The sequence below is a fragment of the Geotrypetes seraphini genome, chromosome 13 (assembly GCF_902459505.1).
Source record: "Geotrypetes seraphini chromosome 13, aGeoSer1.1, whole genome shotgun sequence".
NCBI classification, from domain to species: domain Eukaryota; kingdom Metazoa; phylum Chordata; class Amphibia; order Gymnophiona; family Dermophiidae; genus Geotrypetes; species Geotrypetes seraphini.
Genome location: NC_047096.1, coordinates 5796733 through 5817351, shown reverse-complemented (window position 1 = coordinate 5817351; position 20619 = coordinate 5796733). Strand labels below are relative to the sequence as shown.

The following is a 20619-nucleotide window of genomic DNA, read 5'->3' as shown; positions in this document are numbered from 1 at the left end:
CCTTAGTCATTTGTGGTTTCTTTCCTCTCCTTCTTCACATCTTGCGCTCCATCCATCTTTGGCACTGATTTTCATGTTCAGTTTTCTTTCATAGCTATCTTTCCAGCTCTTCCCCTCTCCTCCATCCATGTGCACCATTTCTTCCCTCTCTTCTCCTTCCCTCCATCCATGTGCCACCATCTCCCTTCCTGCCCCTCCCAGTCAGCATCTCTCCCTTCTTTCTCCCCCACTCACCCTGGTTCCACTAAATCAAAAATACACGCTTTTGACTGGACACAGGAACAGTGGCTTAGGCACTTTTGTCTTTCACTATCCGCTCCCCCGCCCCAGACCAACATCACACAGTTCCGGGACTCAGAAAGCCGACGCCCATGCTCTATGCTGGTGAAGGGCCTTGAGCATCTGCGTGTGCTCGAGGCCTGCTGGCTCCCGCCCTCTTCGGGATTCTCTACAGGTTTTTGGAAGCAAATGCAAAATTCCATTTCAGTGGTGTGTTTTCAGAACCCCAAGTACAGTATTTCATAAGTACAGCTACTGCCAAAGCAAGGAGGATACCCCCCCTCCCCCACCCCAGCTAGCTAAGAATGTTTGATTTATAAGTCTGGCTGGCCAGTTTTGAATCTTTTGGTCATTCACTGACCTGCCTAGTGACACAGATCAGAAAGGGGTGGGGGTTGTCGGAGTTCTGGTCTTTCCCTCCAAATCTCTATAGTATTTTTGCTTGTGAAGGTCACCAGAAGGCCACAAAGCCCGAAATATTTCTTAAGACTGTTTAGTTTCTCCTCGATACTTGGTTGTCTGTCCACAATTCACATTTCTCTTCAGCGCATATCCACCTTTATTGGCATCGGTGATTAGAGCGGTTGCTCTCTGCGTTTTTATGTTTCTTGCCCCAGACCCAGGGACTGACCCGGACACGATTCAGAAAGTCAGCAATCACATCCTCTCCCTCCGGCTGCCCGCTGACTCCGCAGCCATCCAGAGGAAGATGAACGAGATCAGAAGCATCGCGGCCAAGCTGCCCAATGTTGATGCGGTGCTGTCCCAGACCAAACAGGATATTGACAAAGCCAGGCAGCTTCAGAAGGAAGCAGAGGAGGCCAGGTGAGAAGGACACAGTGGGCGGAAGATGCATTTGTATTCCGCTAAGCAGAAAATTTCAAAGAAAAATACAGGGTGCCCACAAAAACACTCCTTGATTTTAAATGGTTACCAAACCAAAATTTAATGGAATATTCTTTCACCTTTGAGGCAACAGTTTCATCAGCTCATAAAGTTTCATATGGTATCTGTTGATTACATACACTCGACGGGCGCCCCACCTGTTACTCGGCAAACATCGATGCGATAATCGAGCGCGGACCAGACTCTCCGAAGCATATCCGGCGTGATCGCGTTTATAGCTTCAGTGATGCGTTCCTGCAGATCATCCATAGTTGCGAGTAGTGGAGGTACGTAACCCCAAAGGAAAAAGGCACCAACAGTAATGTCCGGTGATCTCGGGGGCCACTTGAGGAACACCTGGTCATTTTGTCGCGCTGCATTGTCTGAAGGTTGCAACTTCTGCATCAATTCAATTGCAAGCGATCGTGTAAGATCTTGCTAACCGTGCTTTTGGGGACTTGTATTTGCTGTCATCTTATTTAGAAACATATTCCAATAAGTTTTGATTTTGTAACCATTTAAAATCAAGGAGTGTTTTTGTGGGCACCCTGTACAATTCAAACATAAGAAATAATCATCAAGAAAGGTTACAATGTTACACACATAAAATGGTGTCTATTGCCAGAAGCCACTCCTCATTTTGATTGTTCCTTACCATTATCTTCTGGTTTAATGCACTTCACAAGTGTTAATGCTTATTAATATGTGTTCCCCCTTTTGGGAACACGCACATTGTTGGTAGAAACATAGAAACATAGAACATAGAAAGACGACGGCAGAAAAGGGCCACAGCCCATCAAGTCTGCCCACTCTATTGACCCACCCCATTGAGTGCTAGTGACCTAGTTCCTTAACTTGACCCTCGTAGGGATCCCACGTGGATGTCCCATTTATTCTTAAAATCGAGCACGCTGGTGGCCTTGATCACCTGCACCGGAAGTCTGTTCCAGTGATCTACCACCCTTTCCGTGAAGAAATACTTCCTGGTGTCACCACTAAATTTCCCCCCTCTGAGTTTGAGGGGGTGCCCCCTTGTGACCGAGGGTCCCTTGGGAAAGAATATATCGTTTTCCACCTCGACGCGACCAGTGACGTACTTAAATGTCTCAATCATGTCACCCCGTTCTCTGCGCTCCTCCAGGGTATAGAGCTGCAGTTTGCCCAGTCTTTCTTCGTATGAGAGACCCTTGAGTCCGGCGACCATCCTAGTGGCTCAAGGGTCTCTCATACGAAGAAAGACTGGGCAAACTGCAGCTCTATACCCTGGAGGAGCGCAGAGAATGGGGTGACATGATTGAGACATTTAAGTACGTCACTGGTCGCGTCGAGATGGAAAACGATATATTCTTGTATTATATTATTTTATAAAATCAATAAAACTCTTTGAACTAAAAAAAAAAAAAAAAGAAAGAACCCAGTGGTGACTAGCATTTTAAAAATACTGACCGCTGCCAGCTGAGCAGCGCCTTCACCCCACTTACCCTTTTCATATGGATAAATATCTGGCCATTTTAAAGGCTCAATTGTACCTGCATAACATTAAAAAAATATACTGGAGAGGTGAGTTGATGCATTTACTCCCCACCGTTGATCATGCTCTGAAAAGCGACCACCCTTTAAGCAAATCATTTCGTATTCTTATTATTTCCAGAAACAAGGCAAACCTCGTCGAAGGAAATGTGGAGGATGTGGTTAAAAATGTAAGAGAAGCGCAGACCGCCCTGCAAAAGGCGGAAGACGCCATAAGCAGCTCCAGTTACTCCATGCGACTAATGGAAGACCGTCTAGCAGAAGTAAGACTTTTTTTTTGCTTGCACAGGTGGAAAGGTACGATATAATCGGTCAGTTTTCAGGTTGGTGCGCAGTTAGCATGGGCGGGCAAATACTTTTTGCCGTTTTACCATTATCCATCTGCTTATCCAGTCGACGGAGTGAATATTGTGTTTAACTTGTGAAGCACTGGTTTTGCCCACGCTCTGCCCACAGAGCATAAATTCTCTCCCACAAGATTAACTCCGTCTCTGAGGGGTAACTGTTTACAACTATTATGTATTGCAACTCTACCCCTGGGAATTTCTGTGCGTGGACCACTCAAAATGACATGTGTGCACTGGAACGCGCTCGCGAGAGAGGTGGCGGAGAGGAAAACGGCGGCGGAGTTCAAAAAAGGCAGCGTCATCTTCAATTAAAAATTGGCTTACCTCAAACAGACTAGCTTTAAATATACAAAAAACAAAAGCTTTACTTTTTCCGTGGAAACGGATAAAACTGAGTATCCCCTTTACTAGTAATACCATTCACTTAGACTTAGTATCATCTTTGAAAATAGTTGGAGTTATTATTGATGACAAATTTTCCTATCACGAATACATAAGTAACATTGTTAAATCTTGTTTTTATCGATTACGTATGATTCGTTCTATCTCAAAGTTTCTTGAACCCAAATCATTAACTATTTTAATACATTCACTTATTATCACTAAGCTTGATTATTGTAATTCATTATTAATCAATATTAGTCAAAAAGAAAAGAAACGGTGACAAATAATTCAAAATATTGCTATTAAACTTATTCACAATGGAAAAAAATACGACCACGCAACTCCTCTTTTAATTGACTCGCATTGGCGTCCCATTAATCATCGTATTACTTTAAAAGTTATGCTTTTAGTATTTTTATAACTCTATCCGCCAACGAACCGCAGTTTATAAATAGAATGCTCATTCCGTATAATTCATCACGTTCTCTCCGATCCACAGCTCAAAATCGTTTAACGGTTCCTTCTTTAAAAGTCGTTGGTACCAGACGCCACGACGTGTTTTCGGTGATGGCTCCCAAAATTTGGAACAATTTACCACAACATATAAGAGATGAAAAGGACCTTAACCATTCTAAAAATAATCTTAAAGCCTTTCTTTTTAAAGATGCTTTTAATTTTTAAACGCAGCTCATACAGGGCAGCAGACATCTTTTTTTTTAAAAAAAAAAAAAAAAGCCAATTTTTCCCCCTCCTTACGTTCTTTCCATTTATGTTTCTTTTTTCTTCTTCAAAGTATTAATTTTGTAACTTTACCCCTTTATTCCTCATGTATTAATTTTGCCTGCATGTTTGTTCGTCCAACCCATTACAATTAATTTTAAATTGTACGTTTATTTTATACTTCACTGTAACTCGCTTAGCAAATTATGGATAAGCGATTTATCAAATTTAAATAAACTTGAACTTGAAGTCTGATTCTCACTAGACCAATGTTTAGTCCAACACGCAGGTCCCCTCCCCATGCCCTGTTACTAATCTTTGAAAAAATATAATCCACCCCACTTCTTGGAAGCCCACTGCAGTCGTACCTATGCTGTCAGCCACGCTCCTTTTGCCTTTCTTTCCAAGATAAATGGCCAAACAAACTCGGTACATTAATGCTTTCATATTTAGCATCACCTACAACTGATTTACTGACCTTTATTTATGGGGCTAATGTGGCCTTTTACTTCCAAAGTTGCTATTACCTTTGAGCTGAGCCAGGCTAAAGTCCAGCGAGTTATAATTACATTACATTACAGATTTCTATTCCGCCATTACCTTTCGGTTCAAAGTGGATTACAAAAGAGTTATGGAAGAAGGGTTACAACGTTAGATCAAAGGTCGTTTCCAAGAGAGGGATACGTAGGATCAGGGGTAAGGGAGGGGAAGGTAAGAAGGGGGTATTTGTGGTATTAAGCTTTGTTAAGGGATTTCTTGAAGAGTATAGTTTTTATTTCCTTTCTGAAATAAAAACGAAACTCTCCGTTTCTCGCCTTTCTGTTCCAAGGGTGCAGCATTTTTTTAAATCTGAGTCACCTTTCCCTGAAACAGCCAGTGGCAGAACCTTACTTTATGATTCAATCACGAAATATTTTTTTAAAAATTAACATCACAAAAGCAAATTGTATTAGGTGGTGATCGATCACATTCGCTTCCAACAAGACCAGTAAACCACAAACTAATGCATGAGTTGCCAGCCAGAAAGACTTCAGCATTGTGCAGCGCTTCGGCGGGCTGGAGCTCTCAGAACGAACCAAAACAATCCACCGAATAAGCAACGCCTTTTATTCAAATGAAATTAGAAGGGTTAAAGCTCAGGTTGCTTATACACAGATGAGTCTACTCTAGTTTCTCTTGCTCTCAGTTTGATTCTGGGCTCAGTTTTACTTTATTTCTGAAGCCTATCTGGCCCGCAGCCATACTTCAGGTTAGACCCTTGGGTTTTCCCCTTTAAGAAAAAACACACAAGAAAACCCCCAAATGTCTTCAGGACAGGCTTACAACACAGTCTATGGCAGGGGTAGTCAATTTCAGTCTTCGAGAGCCGGTGCCAGGTCAGGTTTTCAGGATATCCACAATGAATATGCATGAGATGGATTTGCATGCACTGCCTCCTTGAGATGCAAATCTATCTCATGCATATTTATTGTGGATATCCTGAAAACCTAACCAGGCTCCGGTTCTCAAGGACCGGAATTGCCTACCCCTGTTATAGATCAGTGTTTCTCAACTCGGTCCTGGAGTACCTCCCTTGCCAGTCAGGTTTTCAGGATATCCACAATGAATATGCATGAGATGGATTTGCATGCACTGCCTCCTTGAGATGCAAATCTATCTCATGCATATTTATTGTGGATATCCTGAAAACCTAACCAGGCTCCGGTTCTCAAGGACCGGAATTGCCTACCCCTGTTATAGATCAGTGTTTCTCAACTCGGTCCTGGAGTACCTCCCTTGCCAGTCAGGTTTTCAGGATATCCCCAATGAATATGCATGAGATGGATTTGCATGCACTGCCTCCTTGAGATGCAAATCTATCTCATGCATATTTATTGTGGATATCCTGAAAACCTGACCTGGCTCCGGTTCTCAAGGACCGGAATTGCCTACCCCTGTTATAGATCAGTGTTTCTCAACTCGGTCCTGGAGTACCTCCCTTGCCAGTCAGGTTTTCAGGATATTCACAATGAATATGCATGAGATGGATTTGCATGCACTGCCTCCTTGAGATGCAAATCTATCTCATGCATATTTATTGTGGTTACCATGTAAATCTGACCTGCCTGTGGCTCTCGAGGACCGGAATTGCCTACCCCTGGCCTATAGTATCAAAACAATTCAATTCAGCATAAGCATAAAATAATATTTTCAGGGTAATCTTTTACTCACCCCTAAACCACTGGGAAATTCAAACAATTCAGGGCCGGATGCTCTAAACATCGCCGTTAAAATCCTATGGGTCGCTGTGGTGCCAATATATGGACCAATTTTGAAACAATTTCACATACAAATGAGCTTTGCGGAGGTCCACCATAATCCCATCTGATCAGCGACTGACCCATACACAGAGCCAGCAGGGGAAGCCCCGAACAGCTGGGCGGCAGGGAAAGCCCTGAAGCAGCCTCCTGCCTCTTAGGTGTTTGTGACAAGAAGAGTAGGTTTGGTTTTTTAATGGCCAGAGATGTTGTGTATCTGGACCAATCAGAGTCTTAGGCCCTTCCCAATGCAGCCCAGGATATACGGCCAGATTTCCTCTCTGGTAAAAAAGGACGCGTGACCGCGCCCTGTTCTGCCCCGGGTCCACCCCTACAATAGCTAGCTTTCAGTTCAGCACTAAGGGGTTATTTCCAAAAGCATTAACCAGTTAAGTGCCCTGAACAGGCAATTTAACCGACCAGGAACCATTTTGGCTAGTTAAATTGCACTGAATATATCAACATGCTTAATTTTTTTAATCTCTTTTGAAATCTGTAAATTCTCAGCTCTAGCAACCAACTCCCATCCATAAAATCTTCATTCCAGTAGGGTGCTGGGCAGTGGTGTAGTAAGGGGAGAAGACGCCGGGGTGGTGGCACCCCTCTACATTCCCGCCCCCCCCATACCCACTCTTTCCGTACCCCGCTCCTTCCTGTCCCCCACTCCTGCCCTTCCTCTAAATCTTCACCAGCACAAATGGCTTCTACAGCACGCTCCTTATGCCAGTGTTGGATTTCCCCTCTGACATCACTTCCTGGCTCTGTGACCAGGAAGTGATTCAGAGGGGAACCAGGCTGGCGCGAGCAACAGGCAGAGGTTGTTTGTACTAGTGAATATCTACAGAGGGGGGGGAGATATGGTACGAGCGTGGCATGGTGTGGTGGTGTGGGGCAGAGAGGTGCCAGCGCCTGGGGTGGTCCACCCCCTCCTCTGCCCCTCACTATGCCACTGGAGCTGGGCTTCCTTGTACCCCTGTTCTAAGTGATTGAGTCAATCAATTAAATTTTAAGTCGAATTTGGTTGGGGGCTTTTTAGATTAGTCGCCCTAACAAAAAAAATTACGCCCTACAAAGAACAATTATGGTGCCACGGTGCCTCGGGTTCAGAGGTTCACATCATGTCTCCCTTAAGACCCATTGAAACACTATTTTGGGGTTTTTTTTTTTTTGTCTTTTAGATTCAGCAGGTGCTGGCTCCATCTGAGCAGAGCTTGAAGAAAATTGGTGACCAGCTACAGAGTTTCCTTCCCAAAATCAGTGAGCTGAGTCAGAACTCCGAGCAGAACCAACTGCAGGCGCGTCAGGCGGGAGAAGCAGCCACGGGAGCCGAGGAGAATGCAGGAAGCGCCCAGCAGGTAAAAGAAAGCTGCCGTCTCAAAGGACGAAGCTCTTTACAGAAAGGATAAAAGCAATGGTAAAAGCCCAGGGAGCAGCACTAGGCCATAGCAAGAGATAATGACCAGTTGGCCTGTGGCAGATATTAAGAATGCATCTCGGCTGTCAGCTGTAGACGCTTGATTGCTTCTCCATCATACAACTGCATAGTACAGAATAGAGGGGTTAACCCCCCCCCCAGCCCCGGCCCCTTCAGATATTTAGCTCTAGTAACTGGGGCTGCAGAGATCAGCGAAATTAAGCGTCCCTAGCCAGAGAACTAAAGACAGAGCTACGGCCTCGGCACCCTGAGGTTGTGGGTTCAAATCCTCCACTGCTCTTTGTGATCCTGGGCAAGTCACTTAATCCCCTAATTGCCTCAGGTGCATTAGAAAATTGTGAGCCCACTAGCACAGATAGGGAAAAATGATTGAGTACCTGAATGTAAACCATTTAAGCTATAAGTGGTATATAAATAAAAAAATAACTTTCTGTGGTCTTAGGGAAGAAGAGAGTGTGGTGTAGTGGTTAAAGCAACAGCCTCAGCACCTTGAGGTTGTGGGTTCAAACCCTATGCTGCTCCTTGTGACCCTGGGCAAGCCACCTAATCCTCCACAGGCCCCCAGATTGTGAGCCTTCCGGGACAGATAGGGAAAATGCTTGAAGAACCTGTATGTAAACCGCTTTGAGTGTGGTTGTAAGGCCCAACCCCTTTCCCTGATGTCATAATGCCTCGTTCCACCAATAAGAGCTAACCTCATCAGTGATGTCACAATGGCTTCATTGTACTATACTTGGCTTACTTCTGATATTGTATTGGAGGGGAGTGTGGTGCATCTACGGCCTCAGCACCCTAAGGTTCTGGGTTCAACCCCCCCACTGCTCCCTGTGACCCTGGGCAAGTCCCTTAATCCTCCGCTGCACCAGGTACATTAGACTGATTGTGAGCCCACTGAGACAGATAGGGAAAATGCTTGAAAGTACCTGTATGTAAACCGCTTTGAGTGTGGTTATATAACTACAAAAAGGTGGTGTACAAGTCCCAATCCTTTTCCTTTATGGTATTCTATAAGTGACATGAGCAAGTGTAGGATCTGCCCAGATTTCACCTACCTGTAAAATTCACGCTATGTAAAGATCTGTGGCGTATTCACAGATCGGTGCTTAGGAAGAATTTGGGCGTTTACACGCACATGGGAGGACATTCTATAAATGGCTGTGAGATTTCGACATCGGGGGAAAAAACCCCATGCAGATTGCTATTCTAGAAGCAGCGCTCATTTCTGCGTCAAAAGTTGGGTGCTGGTATTTTCGCCAGCTGAAGCCTGGTACAAATGCCCTGACCATTTCGATTATGACCATACCTCCCCCCTGCCCTTTTGAGCTGCAGGCTAGGGGATTTAGGCACAGGGGGGTTATAGAATAGGACAGGGGTCTCCAATCTTTTTCATCCTGAGGGCGCAAAGTGGTAACGAGAAAGCTCTGAGGGCCCGGGAACACCCTCCTTCCTCGGTTTGCATCTTCCCACTCTCAATTCCTGTTTCGTCCCTCCAAACCCTTTTCGACTGCCGTGGTGCCACCATTGAATGGTTATACTTATCTTTATTTGAAATGCCGCCGTTCCTCTGCAGATATCAAAGCAGTTTAACGATACATGGAACAGTAAGCGGGTGGCCTAAGCAGGTTCCTTATCTGTCCCGGCGCACTCACAATCTAACTATGGTACCTGGGGCAAGAGAGGGTGAAGTGACTTGCCTAGGCTCACAAGGAGCGGCCCTGAGATTAGAAACATAGAACATAGAAAGATGACGGCAGAAAAGGGCTATAGCCCATCAAGTCTGCCCACTCTACTGACCCACCCCCTTAAGTCTATGCCCTAATGACCCAATTCCTTAACTCGACCCTCATAGGGGTCCCACATAGGTATTCCATTTATTCTTAAAGTCTGGCACGCTGCTGGCCTCGATCACCTGCACTGGAAGCTTGTTCCAACGATCAATCACTCTTTCCGTGAAGAAGTACTTCCTGGTGTCTCCATGAAATTTCCCGCCCCTGAGTTTGAGCGGATGCCCTCTTGTGGCCGAGGGTCCTTTGAGAAAGAAAATATCATCTTCCACCTCGACACGTCCCGTGATGTACTTAAATGTCTCAATCATGTCTAGGGGTGCTGAGGCAGCAGCTTTAATGACTCCACTCCTCCACTGAAGGAAATGCTGCCTCTTCCATTGCCCGAAGTCTCACTCTGTAGTGATCCACCCAGAAACAGGAAGTGGAGATGGGACGCTACAGAGGAAGTGGAGATGGGATGCTACAGAGAAGGCTTCAGGCTGAGGAAGAGTAGCATGCCTTTAGCGTAGGGTTGCCAGATTTTACATTTGTAAAATCCGGACTCCCCCTAGACCCGCCTCCAGGCCCGCCCATCCCCACACTGTTACGCACCAGTCCTGCCTGTAATCCCACCCTAGCCCCGCCCCCACTGCTTGCTCTGGTCAGGCAGGAGGGTATCTATGCATGCGCAGATGCGATGACATCATGCACATGCGTGCGTGTGACATCATAGCGTGGCATCCACGCATGCGCAGATGCCCTCTTGCCCGACACAAATTCGGGGAAAGCTTTTCAAAACCCGGACAAAATGCCAGGTTTCGAAAAGCTGTCCAGACCCCTGGACATGTCCTCAAAAGGAGGACATGTCCAGTGAAATCCGGACGTCTGGTAACCCTACTTTAGCGGTTAGGCAGCAGCAGTGGTTGGGGAAGGTTTGGAGGGCTGAAGTGGGCGGGTGAGGAGGTGAGAGTGGGAAGGGGTGTTTGAGGGCCATAACAAAGGACTGCCAGGGCTGCTGGAATAGGACATGGAAAGATGCACATACAGATTTAAATTGTTGACAATTAACAACAATAATTGATAACATCAATTGATTGGCTCATAAACTATCTGCATTAATCCAATCATTTACATATGTAATTATCATGTACATGCTGATGCTTATTTTCTAGAATTTTCCCCCACAGGGTGCAGGACCTTCTGTCCCCTCCATTACCGTTGATGCCTGCTTGACTCTTGCCTAGTGCTTGCTCACTTACACTATGTCTCTTGCTCCAGGGCCTAGAACTGGTAAAAGAAAAATATGGCCTTTTGAAGAGCATGCTGGGACAGGCGTCCGACCTTGGTGCTCAGGGAAAGAGGATCCAGGGTCTTCAGAAGGAGGCAGCAAGTCTGTTTGAAGAATCAATGGAGATGATGAACAAAATGCAAAGTAAGGGGGGGGAGGGGAAGTATGGCGTCATTAGCGCAATCTGTTCATTAATATTGAGGACATGAGAGCGGGGTTGATGATAAAAGGACACTATTTGTGAGTAATTGTAGCAAGCTAAATTGCCGGGTTTTGAAAAGCCGTCCGGATCCCCCAGTCATGGCCTCAAAGGGAGGACAAGTCCGGGGAAAACCCGGACTTCTAAATAACCCTACCTGAGACACTTATAGAAATTGAAACGATACTGACATTTGGTTGCAGCAAGTTTTGCCACTGTTGGTGCAAGTAAAATAACAAAGAAACCTCTGCTTCCAGCCACGCCAGCGCTCCGGTCTGCATTCAGACACGCAGAAAAATCTGACGCCACAGGGTAGCTTGTTTGTGGCAATAATGTATATATACAATAGAAATAAAACGAAAGGAATAAAGGTGATGGCTTTTTTATTGTACTAACTTAGGGCTCCTTTTACAAAGCCCCGCGGGCCGGTGAGGTAAATGCTCCGACGCTCAAAGGAATTTTATTGATCTCAGCGGCCCGCAGTAAAAACCTCTAGGGCAGTTCGCGCAACTTTCTTTCACATGCTCACCTTCTAAAGTGGTGAATTCCATGCAAAAAGCGTAAAGAAGGTCGCTGCATTGGAGAAACCAGCCAGATGCTAAAGACTAGGATTAATATTATATTATCAATTGCCAAAACACTACATCAATGATTTTATGGAGAGAATGCTAAAAGGAACATAAGAGCTTTGAAATCAAAATGATAAAATATTTTGACACCCACCTTTTGACCTTGGCATTACATACCATTAAATATTACTGCTTTGTCACCTTCGTATCTCTCTATCTCTTACCCACCCAGCCTTCTCTGTTTCTCCTCTTGCCCACCCCTCCCTTCTCCTGTGAGACTGTCATTGGAATGCTGTTCTCTTTCTCTGATTTACCAACATTTGCTTATTTCTGATCTGAAGAAGAAGGGTTACCTTCGAAAGCTAATCAAACTATGCACCAAGTTAGTCCAATAAAAAAGGTATCACTTTTCTTCCTTTGGTTTTATTTCTGTTTATTTCTCTATGTTACCTTAAAACGTGGACTAAGATGGCTAGCACACCGTTTTTCTCAAGACGGCAATGCGAGTAGTGTACAATATAGAAGCCAGACTATGATGACAGATTGGCAGTGCCGTTTATCCAAATTCATATGTCTATGCTGCAAAATCAAAAGAGCAGAGGCGGGCTAGGAACCTTCCACAATACACACACAAAAAAAGGACTCCAAATGTGGCGAAAATATCTGTTTATTAGAAATTCCCAGAAAAGCCACTAATGAATTGTCATAGGGTTACCAGATGTCCGTACATGAAGAAGGACACGGTACTACTCATAAGGGTTCAGAGAAGAGCGACTGAAATGGTTAAGGGGCTGGAGGAGTTGCCGTACAGCAAGAGATTAGAGAAACTGGGCCTCTTCTCCCTTGAAAAGAGGAGACTGAGAGGGGATATGATCAAAACATTCAAGATAACGAAGGGAATGTACTTAGTAGATAAGGACAGGTTGTTCACCCTCTCCAAGGTAGGGAGAACGAGAGGGCACTCTCTAAAGTTAAAAGGGGATAGATTCTGTACAAACGTAAGGAGGTTCTTCTTCACCCAGAGAGTGATAGAAAACTGGAACGCTCTTCCGGAGGCTGTTAGAGGGGAAAACACCCTCCAGGGATTCAAGACAAAGTAGATAAAGACAGGTTATTCACCCTCTCCAAGGTAGAGAGAACGAGAGAGCACTCTCTAAAGTTAAAAGGGGATAGATTCTGGACAAACGTAAGGAGGTTCTTCTTCACCCAGAGAGTGGTAGAAAACTGGAACGCTCTTTCGAAGTCTGTTGTAGGGGAAAACACCCTCCAGGGATTCAAGACAAAGTTGGACAAGTTCCTGCTAAACTGGAACGTACAAAGGTGAGGCTGGACTCATTTAGAGCACTGGTCTTTGACCTGGGGGGCCGCCACATAAGCGGACTGCTGAGCACGATGGACCACTGGTCTGACCCAGCAGCGGCAATTCTTATGTTCTTATGAGAAAGACATGGGGGAAGTCACTGCTGGCCCTGGAATGTTGCTACTCCGTGGATTCCAGAATCATGTTACGCTTTGGGATTCTGGAATGTTGCTATTCCTTGGGTTTTGGCCAGGTACTAGGGGCCTGGATTGGCCTACTGGGCTTGATAGGCCATTGGTCTGACCCAGTTCTCTCCCTGCTCCACTGCCTGCGCACACAGTTTTAATGATGAGCCCTTTATCTGCACAGAATTTAAAACTAGATTCCATCTAGATTCTGTGACTCCAATCCTGAAACAGGCCTTTCTGTAACAGATCTGGGTTGAGTTTATTCCTGTGATTGTTTCCTTTTGGTGAATATTTGAATCCTTTTGTTTGAGATTGTAACTCCTAAGAACAGCCTTACTGGGTCAGACCAAAGGTCCATCAAGCCCAGTAACCCGTTCTCACAGTGGCCAATCCAGGTCACTAGTATCTGGAAGAATCCCAAAGAGTAGCAACATTCCAAACAGAATCCCAAAGAATATCAAGATTCCGGAATCTCCAGAGTAGCAATATTCCAAGCTACTGATCCATGGCAAGCAGTGGCTTCCCCCATGTCTTTCTCAATAACAGACTATGGACTTTTCCTCCAGGAATTTGTCCAAACCTTTCTTAAAACCAGCTACGCTATCCACTCTTACCACAACCTCTGGCAACGCGTTCCAGAGCTTAACTATTCTCTGAGTGAAAAAAATGGCGGTTTCTAATAAACAGATTTTGTAATCACAATCTATTTTGAGGTTTTTTTGTTTTTTTACTGTGGAATGTTCCTGGCCCACCCTGCTTTTTCTTTCTTTTTTTTTTTTATTTCATCCCTTTGCAGGGTTTCCTCTCTGTAGAGTTTTGTTTTCTTTTCCTGTTTGTAGTTCTTCTATTCCCCATTGATGGGAACCTTCCAAGCTTCATAATTAGCCCCAAAATATATGAGACTCCAGATCCAGACAGCTATCTGGAAAGAGAGAGCTCAACAGTTGGGGCAGTTATTTGAGACCCCCCACCATCATGCAATCTGGACTGCCCAATTAATCTGTCATGCTCCTGTCTTTACTGATTATTTCAAATTTCATCCTTAGGCATAGAAACAGAGCTTCGGGACAGCAGGCACTCCCTGAGTATCAAAGCAGCCAGCCTGGCGGGGCTGGAGGAGCGTGTCATGGGCATACGAGATTACATCAATACACATGCAGTCTTCTTTGCAACCTGTAAATGAAGGATGCTACATTGGGTCACCGTGGATTACAAACTCTGCAATACCTGTTTCTTCCACCAGGAGCAGTGGTGATTTCTGCCTTTTTCCAGTACATCACATCTCGATGATGTCAGAGTGTGCGGCCAATGAAAACCTAGCACTGAATCCTCAGAAATTAGACAGGACATGACTGACACTTTTTCATTATTTTGAAGTTTCCCTTCCCCTGTAAGATCTGAACTAGTTTTGCACATTGTGTTTCAGGAAATGGTAAATGTTACTATAGTGGTAGACATGACAAATCTGCCTTTAAAATGTTTTTTTTACAATTTTGTGATTAAAGTATCGTTTTGTCACCTTACTAAAGAGTTATCTACTGAACACATGCACACACATTTTGAAAAAACAACACCACGCGTTTGACAGGAAACAGATGAAATTCCAGGAAACATGACTACATTACAAACTCAGGGGGAAATGCAAAAAATGTAGGCACAGGTAGGTGCCCTGCCCACACCTAAGTTAATTAACAAACACCATTTCAAATGACAAAAAAATACAAAGTGCCTACTGGTGCCTATATAATAAGCGCCAGAATCGCATCTATGCAGGCATTTTAGGACTCCTAATGCCTTTGTGGGCGTGGCTAATGCCGGAAGTGGCATTAGGCGGCCTATAGCGCCTACCTAGGCACGATTTACGACAAAGATAGGCACCGGAAATGTAGACCTGGAAAACCCTGGCCTACATTTCAAGCAGCTATCTTTCATGGAGGTGCGATTTTCTATAGGGTGCCATTGCATGACTGACGCTCGATCGACGGCCACATATCAGCATCCTATAGAGAATCCAGATCTCAGTATTTGACTGAGAAAATTTTGTAATGTAGGAGGTAAAACCATATTTAACCCACAAAAAGGGGTTATGTAAAGCTTGACCATCCAGGCACATGGATAAGAGTGTGCATCACCTGTTCTCTTGCGTGCATGCGGCAGAGGGGTTCCCAGTGAACGGGGACTGTAAGAATGGAAATATTTGAGCTGGGAAAATTACTTGCAGGGAAAAGCAGATGCAAAGTTTGTGGGGACTTTCTCCCGTGCTCATTTTTAAATCTTCCGCTGTGTGGGCAGAATGAAAATGCTCCCATGAATCTCAGATCGTGCCATGCGAAACAACACCTCTTAGGCTGGAGACGTTGACAGTTTCTGCTCTGATTATGTGATGGTTGTTCTGAGGAAGGGTCCAGCTCAACAAGGGACCCAAATCAGGGCATTCTTTACAGCAGCATAACCAGTGGCATAGTAAGAGGGGTGCAGGGGGGAGGGGGACGGTCCACCCCAGGCGTGGTCCTCCTAAGGAAGGCAATTTGACACCATTGAACACATAAAGCAAAATTCAATGCAGCAACTTTTGGTGATTCCTGAAGATGTGTTTGAGAACTGTTTCCAGAAGTGGAAACGACGTTGGGAAAAGTGTAGGTGTAGGGAAGTGGAGTACTATGAAGGGGACCCAATGGAATAGGTTGTAAGATTACACTTCCCCCTTCCCATTCGCGGCTTTGGCAATCGCGATTTCACATATTCGCAATTTTTTGGGGAGGGGGAAAAAAGAAAAAAAATCCATCGTTAAGTCTTCTCCCCGGCATCCCGGTCTTACCTGGTGGTCTAGCGGGCTTTTGGGGCAGGAGCGATCTTCCTACGCTCCTGCCCTCTGCAGATCACCATTAGGAAATAGTAGAGAGTTCCCGTCGTAGTCTCGAGAGACTACGAGAACTCACAGCAGCCATTTCCTAATGGCGATCTGCACGGGGCAGGAGCGTATGAAGATCGCTCCTGCCCCGAAAGCCCGCTAGACCACCAGGTAAGGCCGGGAAGGCGGGGGTGGGTCAGAGCCGGATATTCACGGTTTTTCGCCATTCACGGTCCGGCTCTGCCCCTATCCCCTGCAAATCCGGAGGAAGAAGTGTAATACATTTTTATAAAATCAGTCCTGGAACTTTTTGAACAGACCTTATATATATATTTTAGGAGACATGTCAAGAGGGCAGAGAGTGGTCATTCCTGCGCTAAGCATATCTACAGCCCTCTTTTAGTAAGCCGCAGTTTGGGACAATAAATGCTCCAACACTCATAGGATTTCTATGAGGCCATAGGAGGCCAGGGGTTACACATTTCAAGTGCCCCATGGTCTTCCTCTGCTCACTTATACTGAAGGGAGTCGAGGCCATCAATGGCTACATAGCTACCAGCACCATATGAATTGATTTGGATAAGAAAATACTTCTTGAACACCACTGTAGTAACACTTGACTTTTTGGTTTAATTTTTTTGCAAAGGTAGAAGCAAGGATTAAGTTCTTTGCCTCACCACAGTATTCTCACTATTTACAAAGCCCTCCAAAACTCCTATCAAAAGCACAGAGGAAATCAAATGTGCACAGTTGACCAATATTAAAAAGATGAAGCAACTTCGAACCCAAAAATCTCACACGAGCCATATGGCGAATACTGCAGAGCACGAGTGGTTCTATGGGTCCTGGAGAAAACTAGATTTGACACTGATGGTGCCTCTGATTAGAACCAGGGGTGGGCAATGAGAGCCGCAATCCAGTGGGGTTTTCAGGATGTTCCCAATGAATATGCATGAGATCTATTTGATTACAATAGAGGCAGTGCATGCAAAGAGATCTCTTGCATATTCTTTGGACAAACCACTAACATCACAGTGGAGCAACCAATTAATTCAAACAAATACCTCCAATTTCGCTAAATGCACTCACTTTCCCAGAAGCTATTTGACATTACAATTTTAATGAATTTTTCTCAAGATATCAATTTTTATTATTATCATATTTCAACCTTAAACAATACCTTCATAAAACCACATAAATATCCTTAAAGTGCTATTACAACAATAATATATTCATTATCCTAAACGGGATTAACCCCCCCTCCCCACTATCAGTACCCCAAAATTCAAATGTTCATAATAAAAAATCCATTCCTTTGTTGTATTCACAGTCTTGTTACCATCCTTGGCATAAACTCTCAATTCGAAACTCCCATATATCCTTCTTGGTTTCCTGTTGCATATTCTTTGGGGAAATCCTGAAAACCCGACTGGATTGCGGCCCTTGAGGACCAAGGTTGCCCGCCCCTGAAAGATTTCTACAAATGGATTCTTGTCTGAGACAATTTCAGTCTCTTTTTGAAGTGCCTGAGGTACACTGTCAGCACTGGATAATTCTTATGTTGATCCAATAAACTGAATCACACTCTGCCAAAAGTCTAAAAAAATGTGTACTATTCTTCTCTACGTCAATACTACATTTCATGGTGAAATGTGTTCCATAAGATGTTATTGCCATACATTACAATATTAAAAAATGGTCTTTCTAAAAAAAGCACATATTTGGTTATCTGAAATTGCTGAATTCAGACAGTGGATTCCTCATGTCTGCAAGCTCATATATGGCTTTGGTATAAACAGCACTGCATAATACACCAGGAGAACAGTTGATAATGATATGTACCAAGGAAAAATTCAACGTTACCTTACATTTCAAAAGATAGTACAAGTACCTAGATAGGACTGCAATCCCACCTCACATGTCCTCTATTGCAAAGTCTTTTTTCTTCCCATGGTTTTATGTTCTTTTGAAATAAATTTCATGGTGCTCAGAGAATGACCATCTGACCTCTCTGTTATTCTGCCATTATAAACACACACTCCATGGCGATGGCCAAGGTTTCCGAACAGCAGTATCAAAAGGAAACATTTCTCTCCCCATCAATATGGCCGACGTTGGGTTTGCAAAGCTTAGTCCTTCTGTAAATGTAATCACTGCCATGACTCTTCATCGAGTGGGATATTCTGGAAAAGAACAACAACGTTTGCTTTGGTGAGACATATGTCTGGGGAACTTCTTCCCAAGTTCTACATTTCATAATAGTGAGTTGCGGGCAGTTGATAAAAAATATTTCCTATAGTGTCCTCCAGTCTGGAATTATTTGGTGAATGAAACTGCCATTAAAAAAGTCAACAATCATAGTTTTATTCACCCATTGAAACTACAATTGTCAGAGCCTGAGAGCAATATGGGCCAAGTCCATTTTGTAATGTCAGAACCTGCTTTAATCTATATGTATGTAGGCATGAACACAGCTCAGATTTGTAGGCCATAGAAGCTATGAATCAAAGCATAGCTGAAATAATGCTAAAAGTAGAGCTGGCCCACTCATGCTCATGATCAAGGCCACCAGCGTGCTCGACTTCAAGAATAAATGGGATATCCACGTGGGATCCCTACGAGGGTCGAGTTAAGGAACTAGGTCATTAGCATTCAGACTTAATGGGGTGGGTCAATAGAGTGGGCAGACTTGATGGGCTGTGGCCCTTTTCTGCCGTCATCTTTCTATGTTTCTATCTATCCGTACCAATAACTTAGCTCTAAAATCCCTTCTTCTCCCTCAGAGATGCTCAGCATGTCCCATGCTGTCCTGAATTGAGATACTTGTATCCACCATCCTATTGGTTAAAAAGATTTCCTTACATAGCTCTTGACTCTATTCCCTTTCACTTTCACTTTTGAGCCCCCACTTCTAGAGCCTCCTTCATGTTGAATGAAGGCCCCTCCCATGCATTTATTCTATCTCCACTATCCCACCTAATTTCTCCACAGTAAAGGAAAGTCTCTATATCCATAGGAAAATGGAGACTTTAGAAAATTCCCTTAGAAGTAGAAATCTTAGGTTTCTCAGTTTTCCTATTTCTCATTTCTGTTGAGATTTTGGTCAGGAACTACTTTAAGAAAGTTTTGGGTTTGCAAAATTCAGATAATATTTCACTTTTGTAAAGTTTTTATGTGTCTAAAAGATGTATAAAAAAGGTGCCAAGCAGGATGAGTTAGTGGAAGGAGGTCCTTCAGAAAGTGATTCCGGAAGACTCCATTGACACTCCTGGTCACCTTCTCAAATGAGTTGGACAAGCCAGTAGTTTTGAAAACGTATTTCAAGAATAAAGCTATATTGTTTTGTGAGAAAACTATTCAGTTTTTTTGGGATGTACCCAGAGTAACCCAGCTTCAAAGGAGAGCCTTTTTGGCATTGAAAAGTCGAGTTTTGGCCAAGGGAGCAACGTGGAAGCAGATGGAAACTTATTTCTGCTAGTTCTTGAAATAGGCTGAGATGTTGTGATTAGGAGTTAATAGTACTTTTCTCTTTTTACTTTTATCACAGCTCTATAAATAGATTTAATAAAATTTAAATATAATTATAATTATTGTGAAGTGTTCAGACCAATACCCATAAATTCAGTGATCTCACCGAACTGGGGTATACTTGGGACCATCATATCACTTCTCTTGTCCCTTTGCCAGCCTCCTTCGTTTATACAATACAATGAATCTTATTATGTATGCTTATGAGAAGATAGATTTCACTTATCTTGAAGATAACTTCAATGGGCTTGGCACCTATCTCCTTGACCTCTAGCTGCGGTGAGATTAAAGTGCATAAACCTTAAAGTGCTTTGTGCTACTTGTGCTTGCCATTGCAACCGTGCTTGCTAAAATTAGTTGATATTAAGCCCGGCCCCCCGACTCGAGTTTCGGGTCCTTCGTCAGGAGGGGTCCCTGTTAAAAACACAATTTTAATTAAAACTTAAGTTTTAAAGCGGTACTAAGTCAATACTTAAGTTTTAATTTTGGTTAAAGAGAGATCTTATGTTTCCCGTAAGATGGAAAGTTTCGAAAACCAACTGAGGAAAAATAATTTAAGATTTTTGAACTTTCCTAAGTGTCCTGTTATCTCACCAGTTGAGATGGCTAGGAAATATTTTCGAGAGACTTTAGCCATTCCACCAGAAAACTTGCCTCCAATTGTTAGAGCTTACTACTTGAATTTAAAAACAACACAAGGGGAATCCACACCTATAGAAACCCCAGTGGATAAAGTAGTGGACTTGAATCTGTCTTCATTTCTGGAAAATTCCCTTGAGGTTGTCACTCAAAGAACTACCATGTTGTTGACTTTAGCCTTGGAGAGTGACAGGGAATTTATTCTTCGTATGTATTTTCGACATATAAATGATAAGTTTTGGGGTTCTAATGTTCGAGTTTTTCCTGATTTAGCTCAGATAACCCAGAGACGTAGGAAGGAGTTCTTGTCCTTGAGGTCAAGGACCCTGGCTCTGGGGGCTACTTTTCTTGTTAAATTTCCTGCAAAATGTTATGTATCTTTTCAAAATAAGAATTTTCTTTTTTTCGAGCCCA

The 20619-nt window shown here is 43.8% G+C and overlaps 2 protein-coding genes across 6 annotated transcripts in view; one reads left to right on the top strand and one right to left on the bottom strand.

Annotated features, from left to right (window-relative positions):
• LAMB3 (laminin subunit beta 3) overlaps nt 1-14710 on the top strand; it is a 79307-nt gene extending 64597 nt beyond the window's left edge. The window contains 5 exon segments of the mRNA XM_033917726.1: nt 897-1104; nt 2816-2957; nt 7621-7797; nt 10922-11075; nt 14234-14710. Coding sequence (XP_033773617.1) covers nt 897-1104; nt 2816-2957; nt 7621-7797; nt 10922-11075; nt 14234-14370 — 818 coding nt within the window. The 3' untranslated portion in view covers nt 14371-14710.
• A 2437-nt stretch (nt 14711-17147) lies between these two features.
• Nucleotides 17148-20619, bottom strand: part of CAMK1G (calcium/calmodulin dependent protein kinase IG) — a 51156-nt gene continuing 47684 nt past the window's right edge. For all 5 annotated transcript variants that reach the window (XM_033917384.1, XM_033917386.1, XM_033917385.1 and 2 more), the window contains one exon: nt 17148-18221. The gene's annotated coding sequence lies outside the window, so the exon portion shown is untranslated. The remainder of the gene's footprint in view (nt 18222-20619) is intronic.